This window comes from Convolutriloba macropyga, chromosome 5, assembly GCF_964194025.1.
Source record: "Convolutriloba macropyga chromosome 5, txConMacr16.3, whole genome shotgun sequence".
Taxonomy (NCBI): domain Eukaryota; kingdom Metazoa; phylum Xenacoelomorpha; order Acoela; family Convolutidae; genus Convolutriloba; species Convolutriloba macropyga.
This window is the reverse complement of record NC_134472.1, coordinates 75,134,488-75,150,192: the sequence shown is the minus strand read 5'-3', so window position 1 is coordinate 75,150,192 and position 15,705 is coordinate 75,134,488. Positions and strand designations below refer to the sequence as shown.

The 15,705-nt window shown below is 36.3% G+C and overlaps 1 protein-coding gene across 1 annotated transcript; it reads left to right on the top strand.

Annotated features, from left to right (window-relative positions):
- Positions 1-2,464: 2,464 nt before the first annotated feature.
- Positions 2,465-15,453, top strand: LOC142339653 (uncharacterized). The gene is made up of 6 exons (XM_075389845.1): positions 2,465-3,425; positions 5,173-5,388; positions 7,552-7,764; positions 11,698-11,786; positions 12,475-12,920; positions 15,220-15,453. The coding sequence occupies exons 1-6, from the start codon at positions 2,466-2,468 to the stop codon at positions 15,354-15,356; spliced, it is 2,061 nt and encodes a 686-aa protein (XP_075245960.1). The 5' UTR covers position 2,465; the 3' UTR covers positions 15,357-15,453.
- Positions 15,454-15,705: the final 252 nt, after the last annotated feature.

Below are 15,705 nucleotides of genomic sequence, written 5' to 3'. Positions count from 1 at the left end.
TACATTCTACTTTCAGAAATATGTTGCGTTTAGATTACTTATAATTTAAAAAAAATCGATGAGTGGCTTCTTTTTCAAAAAATTTCTGTCCGCAGAAAATAATGGCAATTTGGAAGTCGATTATTTTTTAGTACCGGTGTCACAGGCAGATCTTAGATAGAAGAAATAACCACAATATCACGATGGAAGGTTTACCAAAAAGATAAGTTTGTTTAGTTTCAAATATTCTAATTTTAATAGCAATTCAAGGAACCAAATGGAAACGGCAAACAAGCGATATTTGTTCTTGCAGGTTTTGTAAAATTATTTTTTAATGTGTGACCTTTTTTCATCTAAAGCATTTCTTTGGGACTTCAGGATATTTTAATTACTTTGATTTTTTAAAAAAAACTTTGTTTCCAGCAACAATTTTGCATTACAATAGTGTCCAACCGTTAGAGTAACCGTTATCCAACTTTGAAGCCAGTGGAAATTTGAACCACCTGCAAGCGCAACAAAAAGTTGTTCTTCGCAACAATTACTGGCTGTGTAAAAATGTCTGACATCAATGACTTACACTACGAGGGTGAAATGCTGCCTGTTAAAACTCACGTAGAAATGTTAGCAGAGCAATTTCTAGTCGGCAATTATCAGAGCCATCGTGCTAATCATAAGACAACTTCTTCAACCAGTTTTCGTCCCATGAGACCGACACTAAATGATGTTTATAGAGACCTCGTGAAACAAGACATAAAAAATAAAGAGCAATTAAATCGCCACAATTACAAAACAGCGCTCAAAAGTATCCACCGACACACGGTCCATACTCAGTTAAACAGAGACAGCAGGCAACTAGGTACAACTCCCACAAAGATAGCAGAACAAACGCTACCACGAATTGCACGTATCCGATTATCACAACTGATAACTGTCCTCTGATAAACTCTTACTGGAGTAGGATCTGTGACAATGTTGATAACCGCTGTCACCAATGTGAAGTGGCACCACATGACGTAAAGTACATTTTCCACTTCACTAAGAACACCACGGACCTGAAAGTGATTGACCTGTGGGAAAGACCAGAGGAGGTAGCCAAATGGCTGGACTTTTGTCTACCACACTGCACAGAATAATCCGCCACCTTGCACCTTTCCCCCGAAATTGACGATGCCCCTTCTGGTCCCCCTAACCCGGGACCGCATGTCATCCGCCATGTTGTAGATGCAGAATGGTCGCCGCACCACAAACAAGTTGTGGATAGGCAGTCACGCACTACTACTAATATATCTAGTTTTTGTAATACAAATGCAACTGGGGTACCAGTTAAAAACGGCAATAAGCGCCGGTATCCCGCCAAAATTACCTGCGAATTACAGCTCTGTGCGACAGCTACAACAACAACAAGCTAGTGGAATTGCCTCTGGTATGATTTTCACTTTATTCAAAAATTTGGCTTATCGGGAGCTACTGGCTGTTTATTCGTGTTTAGCACATTTTAGTCCTAATTGTTCACTTTTATTTCTCGGCAGAGAACTGCATTGGTTATTTCGTTTTTTTTCTAAAAAAATTACGTTATCCACTCTTATTCATGTCTACAATTTAGCATTCTTCAAACAAAGAACAGGTAACAATAATTAAACCGTCAGTAAGCGATAAGTTGCGACATGTAAACCAAACTACAGTTTTATTATTTGAACCCTCAATCTGTTTGTTATCCAAGCTCAATGCTAAAAATTGATCATTGGTTATATGAAGGAAACTTTCCAACAAAAGAAGGATTCAGATTTCATTTTTATTAGATTCCTAAATGTTCAGCTTTCATTTTGCAATTTATAAAGCTTCACATATTAAAATTTCGATTACAATATGTTATGTTAGTTAAAACGACATGTGAACTCAACAATTTTCATAACTTTGCTTGTGTCATTCTTTTTTTTAGTTTCTATACCACGGATAGGATGGATTCTTTCTTTCGGAGTTATTTAGGACGTTTTGATAGATCTTTTTATTTTAAAAAAAATATTGATAACCTATAATACTACTGAAAATTGTTGTGACAAAACTTTTTGCTGATCTATAGAGAAAAAAATTTTTTGCTGATCTATAGAGAAAAAAATTGTTCAATACATTTTTTACGCTAAATTCTTGAATCTAAAACTTAATGTTGACGTTGCATAAAACTTCTTGGCTTTGGAAGTTTGTGGATGAGAGGGATCGGACAATTAAGACCAAAAGAACATTACCGAGCTTTCTTGTTATATTTTACGTTTTTATCTTTTCATAATTTTTATATTATGAGAATAATATTTTTATTATATTAATATTATATAATTATTTATATTTATATATAATTATATATAATTATATATTTATATTATCTCATAATATTTAAATTTTGTGCTATGAAAAGCGAGTCTTGACCAAAAATGAGTTTGACCTTTTTAAGATACTATCAGTAATTTTAATACTACTATTATGCTTCAGATATGCATGAACAAAGAATGGTGTCGTGTCTGCGACACGTGAACAGAATTCACAGTCAAAACAGAAGACACATAGCTTTGTCCCGAGTTAGGAGAAGTAACGGTCCTCAGAGAAATAGCTCCCAAAGTGGAGCTGAAGAGGGACCCGGTTTCAATTTTATTCCTGTAGTTCTGGGAGGCACCGCCTTCGTGGGTGTGGGTGGTGCTCTTGTCTATTATTTTTTTCCTGATACTTTTGCGAACTTAAACAGAAGGAGGTTGGGTAGCAGTGATCAATTAAAGCCAATCGGAGGACCAGTAAAATCCACACAAGATTTTGAATCATCTACTCAGATGTCAGGTGATGTGATGAAGGAACTTGAGGCATCAATCGAAGACGAATTCAAGGCCTCTAAGAAAGGAAAAGACAAAGAGAAGAAGGACAAAGATAAAAAAGACAAGGACAAAGATAAAGACAAAAAGGACAAGGAATCAAAAAAGGACAAAGAATCGAAAAAAGACAAAGAATCGAAAAAGGATGAAGACAAGAAAAAAGACAAAGAATTGAAAAAGGATAAAGACAAGAAAAAGGACAAAGATTCAGATAAACTTTACAAGAAAATTGACAAGTTAGAGAAAAGTTTGGATAAATTCGCTCGCGACGAGAAAAAGATTTCCCAGTCATTAGTTGAATTACAACAGAAGATTAGAAACAGTACGAGCGTCACAAACGAAGAGTTTATACAGATGTCCGATGAAATTACACAAAGGGCCAGCGAGCTTGATTTATGTCTGAAAGAAGGTATCGAGTGTCAGTGTAAAGTTGAAAAAATGAAGAAAAAATGTGAGGAAGAACAGCTCGAGTTAGTGGAGCAAATTGAGCGCAAGTTATCGGATAAATGTAAATCATTAATATCGTCGTCGTCAAATTTGGTGTTCTCAGAAGCTGAAATGAGTAATGCTGGCAAGCTACACGAGTTGAAGGTAAGAGGCTATTAGTCAATTCTATAAATCAACAAGTATCAATGATATTGATTCGTGAGCCAATGAGTGACGCTCAAAGTTTGAGTTAATCTTATATATTTGGCTCTGGTTACGTTGGTTAATTGACTACGGTGGGGGTAAAGTAGCTCCAACTTCTGAGGACACTTAAGCAAATGACTTGTCTCGAAAGTTGATAATACTTTTCAGCTTTTCTGCGCCTGCAATTAATTTATTACAGTATTTTCTCGAAGATCGATCGCAGTGCGTTAAAATAGGCTCCGAGGTGTCTCAAAATTTTCTCATCAATCATGGTGTACCCCAAGGCACAGTTTTAGGTCCCTTGATTGTTCTTTTATACGTTAACGATTTCTCGCAAAAAAGGAAAGGTGACTTTAAAGCTTGCACAATTTGCAGGCGCTACTTGTATATTATATCGATGCTATTGTGCAGGAGAAAATATTGCAAACAAAATTCCTCGAACGAGATTATTCTATTGGAGACAGACAGTTGCTTCAAGGAAAACCAACTGACTTTGAATGCTGATAACATAGAGCTCTTTTTAACTATCAGGGATGAATTGGAAACAAACGTTATTTTGAAGGGGAATGTTATAAAATCTGCTGAGAGTTCTCGTTGTTTAGGAATACACCTTGACACAAAATTCTTATTCGAAGTACATCTAAAGGTAGTTTTAGGGAAAATGGTGGCTGCTTTTCGCTCGTTTTATCTGGGAACCTTTAGAATTAAGGTTATATTTTCAAATCTTTAGTCCTCTCTCATTTGTCTTTCAGTGGAGTTTTTTTTACAAATATTGTCGGCAAAGAATATACAGCGTATATATTGGCAGATTAAAGGGGACATAAAACTGTGCTGTAAACCGGGCATGGGTCGTAAGTATGGTTATTGCCGTGATATTCTTCTCAAATCACATGTCCTACGAGCTGAATTAATAATTTCAAAGTCTTGTCTGTTAAAAGTTAACACAGACTTGAGTAGGTGGGGTAGATCGGAAATTTTGAAAAATGTGCAAACCGCATACAATTACAGTATAGCAGACGGAGAAAAGAGCTGAAATCAAGAACGCAAATGCATATTAAGCACAGTAGAAGATCTTTTATTTTGAGGAGCATCCAAAAGTGGAATAAGCTACCTTTTAATATAAAAGCGAATAAGAAAAATACATTTCAAAAGACGCAGTTCTTGCAATGTCAGCATTAAAATATACCAATAGACAGACAACTAGGATCATTCGGTTTTTATATCTATATTAAGGAACGAACATCTTAATGGGAATAGCATTCGGTAACCTGAAAATCATTAATAGATTAATATATATTTTTGATTTCAATAGAGTTTTGTGATTATATTCTGAAGGCAGGTGAACTTCAACGTATCGCTTACATTATTATTTTATATGTTTTGAAAAAATAAAATCAAACACTGACAACCAACGGAAACATAATTGATGTTACAAATTTTTATCAGACCTATTTGATTTCTGTGCTAATAGAAGGATTAATTGAGGAGGGATACTCTAGCATGGATGCAACTGAATGTTGTTTTAAATGGCTCTCGAGGTTAATGTTTTTCTCTTGGTCTTATGCAATTTTTGGTCATACCGAGTTTGAATATCTTGTTTGAAACCCCCAGCTGAGGAAGTCCTTTAATATGAGCTCGACTGGCTGTTTTAGAAGAATTCGTTCGACGTTAGTCGGCTATGTTTTGATGCTAATAAAGTTGATTTTAGCTGAGCGAGGCGTTGTGGAGAGAGGAGAAGCTGGACTTGAGTGAGGTGTCTGGGAGTGAGTTGACTGAGGCATATGAGGAGGCACAGAAGAAACTAAAGACGATGAAATGCCTCTTGATAAGTCAGTTTCTCAACCAAGAGAAACAGAGGATCCTAATTGACCAGTACAACACATCAGTTACTGGCCAAGAGAGAACTACTCCTACTCTTGACATGGTTTGTAAACACGTCACACGTAGCTCCTGAAGCCTCCAAGTTCATGAGCTGTTTCGAGGCGTTAAATTGTTAATTAATATAACTTGGATTTGATTATCAAACATCTGGCCTCTTTTGATCTTTTCAGTTTTTTCGACTTTCTCGTAATTTTTTCGACTTCAGTTTCGAAATAAGCACTGTTTAAAGCAATTCGTTATGTGTTCTAATTGCACGTGCACTTGAGGGTTGCAAATGATATGCATTAAGCCCGATGTATTGTTATTTGGGATCTTTTCTTTTGCCCCCCCCCACAGCTTAGTGAGCATAAATCTTTTATGATCCCCAGGCGCACGTGCTATTTTCTTACATAGTAACGTGCTATATAACAACATATAATTTGTAACTGGGGTTCATAAAAACACTGGGGGGGAACAGAATAGATCCGTTATTTGTGTGTTTTATTGTCTAATGGTTCTTGTTCATTCTCAAGTGCGACTTCAGACAACACGTTATCTAAAAAAAAACAGCTCCAAGCTGTATCTAAAGCATTTTTCAGCAAAAGACTGCTAGGTTTTGTAGTTATTTACGACAAGCAAAAGTATTGTAATTTATTGTTCAGAGACCATATTTAGGAACAAACTTGAACTAGTTAATAGCCGCCCTCATCTTCTCAGCCGGCTATTATAGCGCTCCTATTTTTTTACTTCGTCGAACTTTTTTTCGTTATACCATTTTGCCGCTTTTTCGACATTTTGCGTGAAATCTTTTTGACTTCTCTAGGCTAGTTTATCTCTTCTCTCATTCTGCGAAAAGTGAATTTGAACATCAGTTGCTCAGCAAAGCATTTCAAAATGAACAGAGTCAGTATGCAAAATTGAAGTCAGAAATAGAAACGGGATAAACCCATGAAGCCCAATTTTAGATGCCCGCTATTTGAACGTCGTTCCTATAAGTCTTAGTTACCATCTCTTATGCTTATTGGTATTGTTAGTAGCCCCTGGAGCCTCTCTCTAAGAAACAGAAGTATGTTCAGCTACGAAATGCCATCAACATGAACCGGACTTAAAAAATGTTTTTGTACAAATCTTTTTTTTCAATATCTTCTATTTTTTCAATCCCAATCATGCTTATTGGAATCAACGGCGGCTATTTTCCGGCAATCTGCTGGGTATGTTTTTTTTACTTCGTCGAACTTTTTTTCGCTTTACCTCATTTTGCCGCCTTTTCGACATTTTGCGTGAAATCTTTTTGACTTCTCTTTGCTAGTTTCTCTCTTCTCTCATTCTGCTAAAAGTGATTTTGAACATCAGTTGCTCAGCAAAGCAATTCAAAATGAACAGAGTCAGTATCAAAAAACGAAGTCAGAAATAGAAACGGAATAATCACACAAAGCCCAATTTTAGATGCCCGTTACTCGAATTTTGATTTTAGTTACCATCTCTTATGCTTATTGGTATTGTTAGTAGCCCCTGTAGCCTCTCTCTAAGAAACAGAAGTATCTTCAACTACAAAATGCCATCAAAATAAATCGGATTTTTGTGCAAAATTTTTTTGTACAAAAATCTTTTTTAATATATTCCATTCTTTCAATCCCAAGCATGCTTATTGGAATCAACGGCGGCTATTTTCCGGCAATCATCCGGGTATGTTACATTTCTTTAGACTAAATGACTAGTCTTATGATCGAAAAACCGCGAACGTCATTAAGATTTATTTGTTTTATCATCGATCCATCTCCCAAATTTTTTGATCATGTGCTGCGGAAGAAAATAGATGGGTCGCGGGTGTCAAGGCAATATACCTAATGAGCCAAAATACCTGAAGTTTACCCAATAATTTACCCTTGAGTCGAAGACTATTCAATCGCGCCTTAAGCGAAATAAATTATAAAATCACCACGGAGATGCCTTAGCGATCCGTGACTTGATGTGAAACTTTTACTACCGATTAAGAGAAAATTTAGAATAAAATTAACCGAAGAAGATTGTGATAAAAAACTAACCAGGTTAATACCAACATGCTTGTGATAGCAACTGCTATTTTGTAATCGTACTATTGAACGCAAGGGTCACCGGAAATATTTTTTGTGGGGTATTATGACATTGGACATTTTGGCTCATTGTGTATTTTGACATTGGGTAAGAAGTCATGAAAAATCGTATCTCAATTTACGTCGGTTTTTAGGAGTTCCAATCTAAGCTGCGAGCTCAACTGGAGAACGAAATGCAGCAAAAGCTCACAGAGCAGAAGGCGGAGCTTGAAAGTGAAATGGGTGCAATTGTGGAAGCTGAGAGGAACACTCTGAAAGAGCAATTTGACTCTAAACTATCAGAAGAAGTGGAAGAGTTGCGCAAACAGTACGCGCAGAAATTTGCATTGTTCACAGCTAAAATTAAGGTTTGTCTCATTGCGATTAAATTGGAGAATGATGCATAAAAACATTGATCCTAAGCTTGATTTTGGTGTTTTTGTATTTTTCAATTGACACTTATTTGTATGATCGCTTTTAAATAATTTTTGAATTGTATTTGTAATTACTTTGTTATAGTTGTTTTTAATAGCCGCCGTCATCTTCTCAACGGCTATTATTTAGGCGCTCTCCTTTTTCACGAATCGAAGAGGAATATTGGTTTCCTTAAGGTATTTACGACTCGAAGAGGAGTATTGGTTTCCTTAAGGTATTTACGACTCGAAGAGGAGTATTGGTTTCCTTAAGGTATTTACGACTCGAAGAGGAATATTGGTTTCCTTAAGGTATTTACGACTCGAAGAGGAGTATTGGTTTCCTTAAAGTATTTACGACTCGAAGAGGAATATTGGTTTCCTTAAGGTATTTACGACTCGAAGAGGAGTATTGGTTTCCTTAAGGTATTTACGACTCGAAGAGGAGGAATATTTTTTTCGTAAGGTTTTTTTTACCGGACGTACTATTTGTTCAGGCGGCGTTTTGAACTAATTGTGAATGTGAATACAATCGCCGTGTAAACTGACTTTTTCTGAGCGAGAGAAGTTTTTTGTTCATGGGCTGCTTTGAGTGAATGACTTGACTTTGAAAGAGTTTTTGAGAGATTAGCTTATATAGATGACAGTTTTTAGCCGTGTTTCCGCCCATTTTGCCCATTTTTTTGTAAGTTGGTTTTTCGTATTTACGACTAGAAGAAGTAAATTTTGCGGCTTTGATCAGAAGTAAATTTTGATCAAAGCCGCATGATTGTGCCACCATCTGAAGTCAATACTTGTTTTCGATCTGTTTTTGAGAGCCTAATCGAACATGTTTTTAAGAGCCTAATAATGCGTTTGAAATGCAAAATTGGCACATTATTCTGTTTCTTTTTGGGCAATTTTTGCCTTTATTTCCCATTAATTTCTTCATTTTTGGATCTTTGATTGGACTTTTTTTCCAACCAAATTAGTAAATATGGCAACGTCTCTTCGACAATTCCTGAGTTGGATGCCTCTTTTTGAAGTAAGGTATTTTCGTTTAGAATTGTATACATATTAATACGATTGTTTGTGTTTGTACTTTGAGTTTAATTACAAACGTCTTTGAAAAAGTCAATTGGTGCTTCGTTGGTGTTTTTGGTTTCGTTTTGTTCCTAATTGATTTTTTTGGCAATAGCTCTCTGAAGTTCGGTGAAAATTTTCACCATTTTTCGAACATTTTTTTTCAAATTATTTTACTGTTTCGCACGTGAGCTGTTTTCACTTTCTTCTTCGACAGGTGATTGTAGATGTAATTATCTTAAAACCTCGATTGCTGAATAACAAAAAAATTCATGTTTTTTACATCATTTTTTTTCTAATTAGATTTTCCAATTTAATTTTTAATTTGATTTTTCAGAAATTGCGACGTTTTTTTGTTTATCTTTTCCGCATTGTATGTATGCTCCACATTATAGCATATTAATTTTTAACAGTCTTCTAAGACCTATAGTTTTATTCGCTCTGTCTTTATTGAAATGATATTATTGATTTGAACTATTAATTTTTGTCTTTTCTTTTGATTTTTTTAAAGTTTTTGTTTACCTTTGATTCTTATTTAATATAATATGGCACTGAGGTTGTGCTAGCTTCGTTTTTTAAACGACACTCTTTTTCCGCGAAAATTTTTAGGCCTTGGTTTTGGTTATATACAATTTTTTGCGTTTAAATATTGTTGTCTCGTTAGTCTTTTTCATGATTCATTCCGATGTGATTAATTTCTTGGCCATTGTTTAGTTTTATTGCGTTCATTGTGATTTAATGCGACAACTAATGTGCACCGTTTATTTACCAATGGATTAGTGTTTATATATTGTAAAATAATGCTTAGACAGTATTCAAATTTTTGGCAATTTTTTGCAATATTCAAATTTTTCTTAAATTAGAAAGTTTTATGAGCCTAAAATGGCGTGATTTTTGCTGCTCGCGCAGTTTGATGTTTTTAATTTTGTGCAAAAATTTTGTTTTGTTTTATATATAGGATTGATGGGCTATTTATCATTTTTTGATGATTGTTTTTGGTTTTAGTAGTCACTTTAGTAGGTGCCAGTTGATTTAAGATTTAGCGGATGTTGTTTTTGTTCAAGCGGCGTTTTGACCTAATATTGAAAGTGAGTAAAATTGCCCTGTGAACTAACTTTTTGAGTGAGAAAGTTTTTTGTTCATGCACTGCGTTGAGTGAATGACTTTTTGACCTTGAAAAGAGTTTTTGAGAGATTGGCGCATTTAGATGGCCGTTTTTAGCCGTGTTTATGTCTTTTTGGCCCTATTTTTTGGTTTTTCTCACGTTTTAACTTGGTTTTTTTGTAGAAGTAAATTTTGATCGACGCCTCATGAATATGCAACCTACAGAAATCGATACCCTAATGTTTTTGAGAGCCTAATAATGCGTTTCGAGTGTAATTTTCATGATTTTTTTTGTCTCAAGAAACGGGATAAACTAGTAAAGCTGGAGAGCATTTAGTTTTTGAGCAGTTCTCTAAAAGCTTAAGTAGTCTCTACGTATGAGATTCAATGAAACTGCTGAGCAGACATAACTTCATGTTGTGAACGCCAATTCTTTTGAGCTTTAGACCCGCCTAGCCTCACTCCACCCCTCCCCCGTACTCTCCGCAGGCGTATATTCAGAGTGCCAACATTTGCTTCTCAGTTTTCTGATTTGTTTTGTTTAATTTTAAAATTTTCTTTATCTTTTTTTGTTAATGCTAATCTGAATAGTGTCGTTGATCTGAATAGTTCAGTTGATTAATTGCTCTCAAACGAAGTTTGTAGCAACTATATTAGTCCTGTTATCTTTTTCATCCCGATTGTCGCTTGGCCGATTTTTTGTCTCTTTTTACCTCTCAGTCCTCAAAAACAAAAGGATAATTGCATTAAGCGGCGGAGCAGCTCGCTTAGAGCCTTACGCCTTACTAGTCTCTAAGTGTGAGATTCACCAAATTGTTTTGAGGAGAGAATTTCACGGTGTGAATGGCTGTTCTTCATCTTAAAAGTTTGACCTCCCTTAATTTTTTTCGGAATATCCGGACGCTTCGAGTCGTATCGGGAATTCTTCTGGCTATTCTTCTGTTTCGTCGTCTCACCCCAATTTTTGTTTTACATTTTTCACACTGCAAACCTCAAAGCACCAATTTTGATCTTTTGATACTGCTCTTTTGTCTTTTTTGTACTGTGCGCGTGGCGTCATTTCTAACAATCGTTAGTAGTGATTTTTGCTCTACTCTCGTCGCTATCGTGCTGTTTTTTGTGCTGAAAGTCATATCTCAAAATGAGTTTTAGGTTGAATTGTGTGATGCGTTTTCGTAACGTAAATAGTTTACCTCGCTCTCTAAATGACTTTACCAATAATTACGATCAATTGAGGTCCTATCAAGGTCAATAAAGGACTACTGTATGTTGAAGGTTGTTGATAATGTCATCATTATTTTTGCATGCAAATTATTTTGGCACATTTTGTTTATGGAAATTGGGAATCTTACCATTGATTACCATCATTCAGTTCTGTGGAATAGTTTCAGTGGTTTGTAATTTTCTGGCTACCTCAGCTACGAATTACACTTTTTTTCAATCTTCAAAAATTTAAACTTAAAGTTATAACCACAACAAAAACGTTTGGTAAATATTTACATCTTCAAAATCGCCTCGTAAATATATGAATAGTTTGCTCTTTATGCTTCAGTAGAAAAAATTCCTAAAGCCTCTTACTTGTCTATCTATTGGAACACGTTCATGCAGTTTGGCCATTTATTATGTAATCTTTCATGATTACACACAGGATAAGGATACACACAAAGAGAGTTGATTTGCTTTGTTATCTGTGAATTAGGGTCGAGTACTTTTTTCTTTCAGGGTATTGAGTCTGCGGTAGATGTGAGGGCAGATTCACAGAGGAAAGCACTCTACTCTCACTACATGTGGCTGGCTTCAGAGGCATTCAGGTTATTAATTGCTCTTGAACGAAGTTCATAGCAATTATTGTAAACGTGTTTGTCTTTTTTATGCAAATTTTTCGCCTGACAATTTTGACTTTTCCAGTGACTTTTACGCCCTTGACTTTTTGCGTTTCGCGTGATCTAAAATTCTCAATCACAATTTCAAGCAGCTTAACTCAATTAGCGGCAATTTAATCCTAAAAGTCAAATGAAAAGTGTGCCTAAACTGGTGCCATTTTTTACTTTAAATCTTAATAGTGGTATATGTTAACCTCTAATGTGGTTATTTGAAGCCCTTTATTGAACTTCTTAGTCCCATTTAGGCTCCACCTCCCTCCCTCCCTCCCCCCTGACTGAAGCAGGTTGCAATTGATTAGAGCTTCCACTAGTCGTACGAGAGCAATTCTTCCGACTTTGAGTCGGCTATGTTTAATTTTATTTGACGCTTTTCCTCAAAGAGTGTGTTAAGTCAATTGTATCGGAATTAGAATGCATTGAAGAATTTCTAAGTCCGCAAATTGACTTGAACTTTTCACATCTTGATTAGGTTTCCGTTAAGAAAATAAAACAGTAGGATTCATCAATTATACGGAACAAAATTCCGTAGGATTGATAAAATCGTGAAACTTTGGTTAAAAACGTTAGCTCGAAACGTACCTCATAATGACTTATAAATATTATAGTCACGTTTCAGAAATCAACTCACGCGTGAGACTGAAATATCGTCAGAAAATGCGAAAGATTTAGAGAATCAGTTACAACCACTGCACCAGTTTGCAAGACGAATCGAAATTGTCAACTCATCAGAAAATGACCCTCTTGTTTCAACAGTCGTTAATTCAATGTCCCCAATTGCGCGAAGACGTGGTGTTTACACAGAAGAAATGTTGAAAAGCAGATTCAAAAAAGTATCTAAAATTTGCTACAGATTGGGCAAAGTTGACAACGCAACAGGGCGCGATTCAATGTACAATCATTTTTTGTCATTAGTGAGGTCAGCTTTTACAATGACAGTGAGTTCGATTCCTGCTGAGGTCGATTTGGAGCAAGTGGACAATTATTCGCTGTTGAGTTATGCTGAGTTGGCTTTGGAACGAGGTGACGTGGCTATGTGTGTAAAGCTGTTAAATAATTTGAAAGGTGAGTCCATAATAAGGAATCTTAAGTGATTCCAAATCAGGATCAACTGCAAAAGCTAGCGGGCATTAAGTGTCTGAGCTGCTCTTCTAGAGTGTTCTTGGGCTCTAAGTGTACGCATCAACTAAGCTGTTGCGTATGCACAACTTCGAGACATGAAGGGATGATTTCGAGACATGAAGGGATGATTTGAGTTATTTTCATGCTTGAGTTATTTTCATGCTTGAGTTATTTTCATGCTTGAGTTATTTTCATGCTTGAGTTATTTTCATGCTTGAGTTATTTTCATGCTTGAGTTATTTTCATAAGAGTGTTCTTGGGCTCTAAGTGTACGCATCAACTAAGCTGTTGCGTATGCACAACTTCGAGACATGAAGGGATGATTTGAGTTATTTTCATGCTTAAGTTATTTTCATAAGAGCATTTGAATGGCCGCCCTTAATAAGGAATAATAAGGAGTCCATAATAAGGAATCTTAAGTGATTCCAAATCAGGATCAACTGCAAAAGCTAGCGGGCATTAAGTGTCTGAGCTGCTCTTCTAGAGTGTTCTTGGGCTCTAAGTGTACGCATCAACTAAGCTGTTGCGTATGCACAACTTCGAGACATGAAGAGATGATTTGGAAGGGATGCTTGAGTTATTTTCATAAGAGTGTTCTTGGGCTCTAAGTGTACGCATCAACTAAGCTGTTGCGTATGCACAACTTCGAGACATGAAGGGATGATTTGAGTTATTTTCATGCTTGAGTTATTTTCATAAGAGCATTTGAATGGCCGCCCTTAAATTTTTGAATACCCCCACCACCCACACAATGCGCATTTACCAAGTGAGAGTTCTTCTAGAGTGTTCTTGGGCTCTAAGTGTACGCATCAACTAAGCTGTTGCGTATGCACAACTTCGAGACATGAAGGGATGATTTGAGTTATTTTCATGCTTGAGTTATTTTCATAAGAGCATTTGAATGGCCGCCCTTAAATTTTTGAATACCCCCACCACCCACACAATGCGCATTTACCAAATGAGAGTTCTTCTAGAGTGTTCTTGGGCTCTAAGTGTACGCATCAACTAAGCTGTTGCGTATGCACAAGTTCGAGACATGAAGGGATGATTTGAGTTATTTTCATGCTTGAGTTATTTTCATAAGAGCATTTGAATGGCCGCCCTTAAATTTTTGAATACCCCCACCACCCACACAATGCGCATTTACCAAATGAGAGTTCTTCTAGAGTGTTCTTGGGCTCTAAGTGTACGCATCAACTGAGCTGTTGCGTATGCACAACTTCGAGACATGAAGGGATGATTTGGGTTATTTTCATGCTTGAGTTATTTTCATGAGAGCATTTGAATGGCCGCCCTTAAATTTTTGAATACCCCCACCACCCACACAATGCGCATTTACCAAATAATACAAGAGAGGATTTATCATTAGCATATTAGATGCATTGACCACTGTAGTATAATGTCAGCATTAGAACGAAAAACCAAATTGTCACGTTTTTAATTGCTCTCAAACAACAAAGTTTGTAGCAATTATTTGGGTTCTTTTTCAATTTAAGCCACAAATTTATTAACCATTTACCAACAAAAGATCTGTTAACGTTCGACACATACTTATAGAGCTTAAACCCTTAAACTAAACCCTTAAACCCTTACTATAGAGCTTAAACCCTTAAGCAATGATATTATGGCCTGTAGCACAAATAGAAAATAAAGTGAAGGGAATATCCAACCAAAATTATTGTCTCACACGATACAATGAACTCAATTTAAAACACTCACGTGCACATTTTAAAATGCCGAAAGTCTGCAGTGCCAGAAGTCAAAATGCCAGAAATTGCTACTTAGCCAGAAGTTGAATTTCGTTGACTTTCGTCATTTTAAAACGTGCGCATTTCGAGTCTTAAGCATGGTTAAGTGACTCTGCAGAAGTCACTTCGAAATTCTGACTTAATATCTCGAACCGCTTCGCGGTTCTCGATAAACGCCAGAAGTTCTGTGACTTCAAGCAGAGTCACAACCTACAACCTTTACATCAAGGCTATACGTGAGAAGTAGCAGTTCTTTGAAACATAGTAGACCCTTGCGTGTTAGAGTTTAACAGGGTAGAGTTTTAGATGTTGTTATGGACTCCACCCCCCCCCCCCCCCCCCCTCCACTTAGACCTACGCACTTCTATGATTTTCACATACACCCTCAACATTGATAAAAGAACTGAGAAATAGGCTCCTGACTGACGAAGGCTGTTCTGTACGATGATTGCTGATTTGTTAATGTTGATTCGATGTGGGTTTTAACAATACAGGTAAACCAGCTGAAGTGGCCCATGACTGGCTGAGGGAAGCGAGACTGTTCCTAGAGGCAAAGCAGGCAGCCAAAGTCATATCTCTGTTCTCAACTGCAACTGGCTTCGCCACCAGTCCCCTCTCTCCCTCTTCATAGAAGGGTCGCCAAAAAGGGGTGTGAACTCAAATGATCTTGTATAGACTGACAAATTAATGGATAATTATTTTGAAATTAAAGGTGCTTTTCTCTCTTTTCTGGAACAATGAATGTCAAGGTTTGAAATAATAGATCATAGCTGTCCTAAGTATATCTGCTAAAAGGCAGCTGAATGGAGTTATATATCACTCCAAGGGGCATCTATGCGGTCCCTTTTACGCGAAAATTATTTGTTCGGTGACATTTTGGCAGTGAAATCAAAATTGACGATTTATATAATGTGAGTTTTGACCACCAAGCAAAAAGAATGCGTCTGTTCATCTAGTCGTATTGGTAAGTTAATAATTTA